This window comes from Nanorana parkeri, unplaced genomic scaffold (assembly GCF_000935625.1).
Source record: "Nanorana parkeri isolate BGI_ZX_2015 unplaced genomic scaffold, ASM93562v1 scaffold1180, whole genome shotgun sequence".
NCBI classification, from domain to species: Eukaryota; Metazoa; Chordata; class Amphibia; order Anura; family Dicroglossidae; genus Nanorana; species Nanorana parkeri.
Genome location: NW_017307448.1, coordinates 162,917 through 172,293, shown reverse-complemented (window position 1 = coordinate 172,293; position 9,377 = coordinate 162,917). Strand labels below are relative to the sequence as shown.

At 52.7% G+C, this 9,377-nt stretch overlaps 1 protein-coding gene across 1 annotated transcript in view; it reads left to right on the top strand.

Moving 5' to 3' along the window:
• Positions 1-9,377, top strand: part of LOC108796840 (brain-specific angiogenesis inhibitor 1-like) — a 368,891-nt gene that overhangs the window by 233,138 nt on the left and 126,376 nt on the right. Inside the window, exons 24-27 of the mRNA XM_018568381.1 lie at positions 35-212; positions 796-1,447; positions 2,002-2,407; positions 2,721-4,835. Of these exons, the coding sequence (XP_018423883.1) occupies positions 35-212; positions 796-1,447; positions 2,002-2,407; positions 2,721-4,835 (3,351 nt within the window). The remainder of the gene's footprint in view (positions 1-34; positions 213-795; positions 1,448-2,001; positions 2,408-2,720; positions 4,836-9,377) is intronic.

Genomic DNA, 9,377 nt, shown 5'->3' with positions numbered 1-9,377 from the left:
CTCTTCTCTCCTCTTTTCCTTTACTTCCATTCAGGACTTCCATCAATCTCATGATCATCAATGGGAGTTCCTGTGTGGCAGACTGCGCGGGCGGGATGGGGAGGGGCGGTTTAAATGCCCAGCAGGGGGGTGCCACAAAGAACCTGCCACAGGAGGTGACGCCCAGCATTCCGGGGCAGAGACCACGGTGCACTACAATGACCAGCATGCCTGTACTGTGTCTTCTATGAGCCTCCATGGACATTCCATAGACATCGGCACCTTTCCTGCCGGGAGAATCGCTCATAATGGGAGTTTTCGGGGGAGCCGAGGGGTTAAAATGTTCATTTTTGTGCCTTTCCTCTTCATTATAGTGAATCCGAACCCAACAAACCTGTTACATTGTATATCACAGCTTCCGGTCCTCACACGTGGCGGCTGCGTTGGTCTTCAGGTGTCTTTTTACCTTTATTATCACTGCCGGTAACTTACTTCCTGTCCCAGGGTGACAACCCTCAATGGTACTCTATCTATGGAGGAGCAGTGTTGTCACCCTAGGGCAAGGACTGCAGAACACCTCCCTCTCCTCTTCTCCATAACATGGAGGGTGTTCTGTAGTAGACGGTGGTAGCTGGGAAGAGTGTGACCGATTGAGGCAGCACAGGCAGAGAGGACGGGACGCAGTCAGCTCAGTGGATTTTCTGGCGGGATCAACACACATTGTTTTGCATTAGATATTAGGAAACGCTAAGGGAAGTTTATTGTTGGGGTGTACATACCCTTTAAGGGTATGGACAAGCGTTGTCATGTGACAAGGGTCGGTTAGATCACACAACGCCGCAGTCATGTGACAAGGGTCGGTTAGATCACACAACGCCGCAGTCATGTGACAAGGGTCGGTTAGATCTTCACACAACGCCGCAGTCATGTGACAAGGGTCGGTTAGATCTTCACACAACGCCGCAGTCATGTGACAAGGGTCGGTTAGATCGTCACGAAACGCCGCAGTCATGTGACAAGGGTCGGTTAGATCGTTACGAAACGCCGCGATTATGTGACAAGGGTCGGTTAGATCTTCACACAACGCCGCGATTATGTGACAAGGGTCTGTTAGATCTTCACACATCGCCGCGGTCATGTGACAAGGGTCGGTTAGATCTTCACACATCGCCGCGGTCATGTGACAAGGGTCGGTTAGATCTTCACACATCGCCGCGGTCATGTGACAAGGGTCGGTTAGATCTTCACACATCGCTCTCTTCTCTCCTCTTTTCCTTTACTTCCATTCAGGACTTCCATCAATCTCATGATCATCAATGGGAGTTCCTGTGTGGCAGACTGCGCGGGCGGGATGGGGAGGGGCGGTTTAAATGCCCAGCAGGGGGGTGCCACAAAGAACCTGCCACAGGAGGTGACGCCCAGCATTCCGGGGCAGAGACCACGGTGCACTACAATGACCAGCATGCCTGTACTGTGTCTTCTATGAGCCTCCATGGACATTCCATAGACATCGGCACCTTTCCTGCCGGGAGAATCGCTCATAATGGGAGTTTTCGGGGGAGCCGAGGGGTTAAAATGTTCATTTTTGTGCCTTTCCTCTTCATTATAGTGAATCCGAACCCAACAAACCTGTTACATTGTATATCACAGCTTCCGGTCCTCACACGTGGCGGCTGCGTTGGTCTTCAGGTGTCTTTTTACCTTTATTATCACTGCCGGTAACTTACTTCCTGTCCCAGGGTGACAACCCTCAATGGTACTCTATCTATGGAGGAGCAGTGTTGTCACCCTAGGGCAAGGACTGCAGAACACCTCCCTCTCCTCTTCTCCATAACATGGAGGGTGTTCTGTAGTAGACGGTGGTAGCTGGGAAGAGTGTGACCGATTGAGGCAGCACAGGCAGAGAGGACGGGACGCAGTCAGCTCAGTGGATTTTCTGGCGGGATCAACACACATTGTTTTGCATTAGATATTAGGAAACGCTAAGGGAAGTTTATTGTTGGGGTGTACATACCCTTTAAGGGTATGGACAAGCGTTGTCATGTGACAAGGGTCGGTTAGATCACACAACGCCGCAGTCATGTGACAAGGGTCGGTTAGATCACACAACGCCGCAGTCATGTGACAAGGGTCGGTTAGATCGTCACGAAACGCCGCAGTCATGTGACAAGGGTCGGTTAGATCGTTACGAAACGCCGCGATTATGTGACAAGGGTCGGTTAGATCTTCACACAACGCCGCGATTATGTGACAAGGGTCTGTTAGATCTTCACACATCGCCGCGGTCATGTGACAAGGGTCGGTTAGATCTTCACACATCGCCGCGGTCATGTGACAAGGGTCGGTTAGATCTTCACACATCGCCGCGGTCATGTGACAAGGGTCGGTTAGATCTTCACACATCGCCGCGGTCATGTGACAAGGGTCGGTTAGATCTTCACACATCGCCGATCTAAAAAGTAAAAAAGCAAAATTTATAAAGAACAAAGTTAACATCCAACCCCCCTCCTCCCCCATCAGATAATTGCGCCAAATGTCTTCCTTATATGTGCGCAGCGTTAGTGCGTCCGCAGATCGCCCGCGGTGTCATGAAATGCCTATCTGCGTCTTTCACGGAGGGATGTGCGAGCATCTGTTCATAGAGCCGCGATCCTGCGCTGAGACGTTCCATAAAACTCATCATACGCATAACGGCCTCTTAATATTCCGCTTCTGTTAACTGCCGGCTCCACGCACGCCAGAGCAGTTGGCTTCTCCTTCTATTACTACCAGCGGACCGATCATTCCAGCCGCGTGTCTCCTACAAGCCCAGGTCCGCGAGAAAAAAAAAAGATGGCGGCGGGAGCCGAGACTTCGACCGTCCGGAATACGATCTCTGCGAAAATAATTGACTGGAATCGGCCGTACGTTGACTGGAATCGGCCGTACGTTCACTGGAATCGGCCGTACGTTCACTGGAATCGGCCGTACGTTGACTGGAATCGGCCGTACGTTGACGGGAATCGGCCGTACGTTGACAGGAATCGCCCGTACGTTGACTGGAATCGGCCGTACCCTGACTGGAATCGGCCGTACGTTGACGGGAATCGGCCGTACGTTGACAGGAATCGCCCGTACGTTGACTGGAATCGGCCGTACCCTGACTGGAATCGGCCGTACGTTGACGGGAATCGGCCGTACGTTGACAGGAATCGCCCGTACGTTGACTGGAATCGGCCGTACCCTGACTGGAATCGGCCGTACGTTGACGGGAATCGGCCGTACGTTGACAGGAATCGCCCGTACGTTGACTGGAATCGGCCGTACCCTGACTGGAATCGGCCGTACGTTGACGGGAATCGGCCGTACGTTGACAGGAATCGCCCGTACGTTGACTGGAATCGGCCGTACCCTGACTGGAATCGGCCGTACGTTGACGGGAATCGGCCGTACGTTGACAGGAATCGCCCGTACGTTGACTGGAATCGGCCGTACCCTGACTGGAATCGGCCGTACGTTGACGGGAATCGGCCGTACGTTGACAGGAATCGCCCGTACGTTGACTGGAATCGGCCGTACCCTGACTGGAATCGGCCGTACGTTGACGGGAATCGGCCGTACGTTGACAGGAATCGCCCGTACGTTGACTGGAATCGGCCGTACCCTGACTGGAATCGGCCGTACGTTGACGGGAATCGGCCGTACGTTGACAGGAATCGCCCGTACGTTGACTGGAATCGGCCGTACCCTGACTGGAATCGGCCGTACGTTGACGGGAATCGGCCGTACGTTGACAGGAATCGCCCGTACGTTGACTGGAATCGGCCGTACCCTGACTGGAATCGGCCGTACGTTGACGGGAATCGGCCGTACGTTGACAGGAATCGCCCGTACGTTGACTGGAATCGGCCGTACCCTGACTGGAATCGGCCGTACGTTGACGGGAATCGGCCGTACGTTGACAGGAATCGCCCGTACGTTGACTGGAATCGGCCGTACCCTGACTGGAATCGGCCGTACGTTGACGGGAATCGGCCGTACGTTGACAGGAATCGCCCGTACGTTGACTGGAATCGGCCGTACCCTGACTGGAATCGGCCGTACGTTGACGGGAATCGGCCGTACGTTGACAGGAATCGCCCGTACGTTGACTGGAATCGGCCGTACCCTGACTGGAATCGGCCGTACGTTGACGGGAATCGGCCGTACGTTGACAGGAATCGCCCGTACGTTGACTGGAATCGGCCGTACCCTGACTGGAATCGGCCGTACGTTGACGGGAATCGGCCGTACGTTGACAGGAATCGCCCGTACGTTGACTGGAATCGGCCGTACCCTGACTGGAATCGGCCGTACGTTGACGGGAATCGGCCGTACGTTGACAGGAATCGCCCGTACGTTGACTGGAATCGGCCGTACCCTGACTGGAATCGGCCGTACGTTGACGGGAATCGGCCGTACGTTGACAGGAATCGCCCGTACGTTGACTGGAATCGGCCGTACCCTGACTGGAATCGGCCGTACGTTGACGGGAATCGGCCGTACGTTGACAGGAATCGCCCGTACGTTGACTGGAATCGGCCGTACCCTGACTGGAATCGGCCGTACGTTGACGGGAATCGGCCGTACGTTGACAGGAATCGCCCGTACGTTGACTGGAATCGGCCGTACCCTGACTGGAATCGGCCGTACGTTGACGGGAATCGGCCGTACGTTGACAGGAATCGCCCGTACGTTGACTGGAATCGGCCGTACCCTGACTGGAATCGGCCGTACGTTGACGGGAATCGGCCGTACGTTGACAGGAATCGGGCGTACGTTGACTGGAATCAGCCGTACCTTGACTGGAATCAATCGTACCTTGACTGGAATCGGCCGTACGTTGACTGGAATCGGCCGTACATTGACTCCCTTTGGTCAGCCGAACATGTTCTGCTTGAGCCGAAGTGCAGAGGGACTTTGACTCGCTGTCGTTCGCCCCTATTCTCATATATTCACATCGGGGCCGGGCAGCAGTGAGTGAAGGATCGGCTATTCTGCTCGGTACCTCTGTGGTAGTGAGCAGAATAGAAAATATGTAAAATGAATGGAAAAAAAACAAAGAGTTGAAAAATTATTTAAAAAATGTAAATAAATATAAAAATTAAAAATTAATTATTTTAGTTTCAAAAAAGGAAGAAAAAAAAAGAACATTTTAAATATTTTTTTTTAAACGCCGGCAAAAGTAAACAATTAGGCGGAGCTATCAATGACAGCTAGCTCCGCCCAACTGTTTCCTATTGGCCGGCACCTGCCAGAGTCTTCTAGAAGGTCCCGGGCCAATGAATAAGAACTTGGTGGAGCCGGCCCTGACGTCACGTCCGGCTTTGCCCAGTTGTCATTGTTTAATGACAGATCAGCGTCGCCAGGTCATTTGGGGACGCAGAGCTGTCATTACAACTGGGCGGAGCCAGCTGTTATTTGCGTGGAGATTGGTCGGCTTTGGCTGACCTTTTTCTGCGCTTCGGCTGTCTCTTCATGGGCTATTGTGGAGGGCAGAGGCGGCCGAAGAGAGCCGAAGGATCAGCCGAATCTACGGCTGTATCCTCCGGCTCCTTAGTGAATAACCCCCTTACATATTAAAATTCAAGCACTGGCTCACCCACGACGGGGCCCCGAGGAGCCCAATATCCAGGTCACAGGGTACCATATATACATGGAGGCGGGACAGTAGACTGGTGGAGAAGATTGACGGCACACCTCCCCCTCTGTCGTCTCACAATGTTACAATGTTGGCGTCGCCGCACAGAATCGTCTCGTTACCGAGTTGTTTCTTTTCCTGACACAATCTGACTTGTCAGAGGAGGAAAGGCGCGTCAGCTCCCGCCGCCGCAGCTTTCGGGCGATTCATTATTTTGCGCAGTAGCTTGTATGGGAGCGCGGCTTTCACTCGGCGGGGGTGGGGGGAGCGCTAATTGGAAAGATTGTTTCCATTAGTGGGAGAATCCCGGAAGCCGATGTCTTTGTTTCACCCGGATCAGCGGGGGTGTCAGGAGAAAAAACCGATCCCCAGCCGCCGCTGCCACCGCCACCGCTGTGAAAGACACATCAGCCCGGAGCACCCGCTGCCATTTTTCTGCAGCCAACAAGTCCTACCTCCGATGTGGAAACAAGGCTCAGCGACTCAACCATGCCCGAAAAACATAGGGACCGGGGTGCAGAAAAATGCAGCAGGTGCTCTGGAATGAGGAGTCACAATGTGCAGTATTTGTCTGTAGCAGGACGCAGTTTGTTTGGGGGAAGGGATGAAGAACGGGACAATAATGAGTGTCTGCACCAACTGTGAAGCATGGCGGAGGTTCCTTGCAAGTCTGTTGCTGCATTTCTGCCAATGGAGTTGGAGATTTGGTCGGGATCAATGCTGAGAAATACAAGCAGATACTTCTCCATCATGTCGTACCATCAGGGAGGCGTGTGATTGGCCCCAAATATACTCTGCAGCAGGACAACCACCCCCAACATACAGCCAATGTCATTAAGATGAACAAGGGGTCCTGGAAGTGATGGTTGGGCCCCCACAGGGCCCGGATCTCACCATCATGGAGTCCTGGAAGTGATGGTTGGGCCCCCACAGGGCCCGGATCTCACCATCATGGAGTCCTGGAAGTGATGGTTGGGCCCCCACAGGGCCCGGATCTCACCATCATGGAGTCCTGGAAGTGATGGTTGGGCCCCCACAGGGCCCGGATCTCACCATCATGGAGTCATGGAAGTGATGGTTGGGCCCCCACAGGGCCCGGATCTCACCATCATGGGGTCTGTCTGGGATTACATGGAAACAGAAGGATTAGAGGAGCCGACATCCAGAGAAGACCTGAGCTCAGTCCTCCGAGATGTACCTAGGAGAAGGCAAAGGGGGGTCACCTCAAATATTGAATGGAAGGAGGCATAGGGGGGGTCACCCCAAATATTGAATGGAAGGAGGCAAAGGGGGGTCACCCCAAATATTGAATGCAAGAAGGCAAAGGGGGTCACCCCAAATATTGAATGCAAGAAGGCAAAGGGGGGTCACTCCAAATATTGATTGAAAGAAGGCAAAGGGGGGTCACCCCAAATATTGATTGGAAGGAGGCAAAGAGGGTCACCCCAAATATTGATTGGAAGGAGGCAAAGGGGGATCACCCCAAATATTGATTGGAAGGAGGCTAAGGGGGGGTCACCCCAAATATTGATTGGAAGGAGGCAAAGAGGGGCACACCAAATATTGATTGGAAGAAGGCAAAGGGGGTCACACCAAATATTGATTGGAAGGAGGCAAAGGGGGGTCACACCAAATATTGATTGGAAGGAGGCAAAGGGGGTCACACCAAATATTGATTGGAAGGAGGCAAAGGGGGTCACCCCAAATATTGATTGGAAGGAGGCAAAGGTGGTCACCCCAAATATTGATTGGAAGGAGGCAAAGGGGGATAACCCCAAATATTGATTGGATTTAGATTTCTCCATTTATTGATAAAAATAAACTCTGAACACTTTCATTTCTGAAACATTCTCACTTTACAGCACAGCTGCCGAAAACTTCTGTGCGGTGTTGTATCTTATATCTGCAGAGCGGTGATGTCACTGCTGTATAGTATATCTGATGGTGAAGGTGCTGGCACTGTAATCCTTGGTGGAGGATCAGTATGGACCCTGGCAGACCGATAGACCCGGATAGGTTCACATAAACAGAGGAGAGAGCTCTGTGGATATGATGGGGGCGGAGCCACGTGATGGAGGCGGAGCTGTTGTATGTGCAACAAATTCCACTTCCAGTCTTGTTTGGTCCGATCATCCACTTCTCCTTATCTCTAGAAACCCTGATGAAGGGGAAGCAGAGAGAGCGGGGCAACTGTGCAAGACTGGAGGGGAGGACGCAGGTCAGATAGAAGACTGAAGGGAAGGACGGAGGTCAGATAGAAGACTGAAGGGGAGGATGGAGGTCAGATAGAAGACTGAAGGGGAGGACGGAGGTCAGATATGAAACTGAAGGGAAGGACGGAGGTCAGATAGAAGACTGAAGGGAAGGACGGAGGTCGGATATAAGACTGAAGGGAAGGACGGAGGTCAGATAGAAGACTGAAGGGGAGGACGGAGGTCAGATAGAAGACTGAAGGGGAGGACGGAGGTCAGCTCTATTGCAGCCATGTTGTCTGGTATATGATGAGATCTCCTTATCTTGGTCTGATTAATCCGTCGGCGTCCCCATTTTTATGCTGCAGCCACAACGAAGGGGGTTACTGCGCTGCCTGCTTGTCCGCCATTAATAAATGAGCCCCATAGAATGCAGAACCGGCCTGCATGCAAGGAAGTCCAATCAGAATCATTCAATGGATTGCTCTTTTACATACATCTTTATCAGCTTCCATAAGTCCCTGCATAGCAGAACCCCTCCCCTCCCCCCATATCTACTCTTCATAGGGCACCTACAGTAGGGGTTGAGGGCCCGTTCACACCAGATGCAGTGCGTTTTGGCCCGATTCTAGCCAGAACGCACTGCCTCGCATTGCGGCCGGCTCACTTTTTTGTGGGGCAGGAGGGGGCGCGACGGGCCATTGAAGTGAATGGCACCGAAGCCACACCCTCCGGCCGCAATGCGATCGGCCGCACATTATGCCTGCGGTCCGCTCCGGCGCGATCGAAATAGTGCTTGCAGCACCGGACCGCAGGCATAATGTGCCTTGTGATCCCATGCGGCCAATCGCAATCCGGCCGGAGGGCGTGGCTTCGGTGCCATTCACTTCAATGCACCCCCCCGCCCCGCGAAAAAGTGAGCCGCCCGCAATCCGCGGCAGTTGTGTTCTGGCTAGAATCGGGCCGGAACGCACTGCATCTGGTGTGAACGGGCTAAGCACCGCTGCCCAGTCGGGATAAGCTCTGCAGCTTTCATTATAATACTCCCATTGATCCTGTCATGATGGTTCCTGTTATAGGGTGACAATGCTCCGTCCCTGTCTCCCAATTGTCACCCTGTCACACGGGCTTCCAACGGAGACTACACGTGGCCATTTCAACACACATTACACAGGCATGGCCCACTGTTGTCACCACCAGGAGACCCGTCCTGAGAAAATACCATGCAGCCAAGATTTCTATTTACTTAAATGTTGCCGTGTTGGCTGCATAGGTGCAATTTTGCTAAAAGAAAAGAAAGAGTCTGTTTATAACTGTTTCCACCCAAGATTCACACAACTTTCACCCAAGATTCACACAACTTTCACCCAACATTCACACCTTTTAGTTGACTTTTGTGTGCAAATGTGTTGGGTGAATCTTGTGGGGGAAAAACAGTGACATTGACAACCTATGTAACACTGTAACTGATATCTGCCAATCTCCAGCTGCTGTTATAGGACGTGGTCACCGCAGTATCCATTACAGGACCGAGCTTGTATACAGCT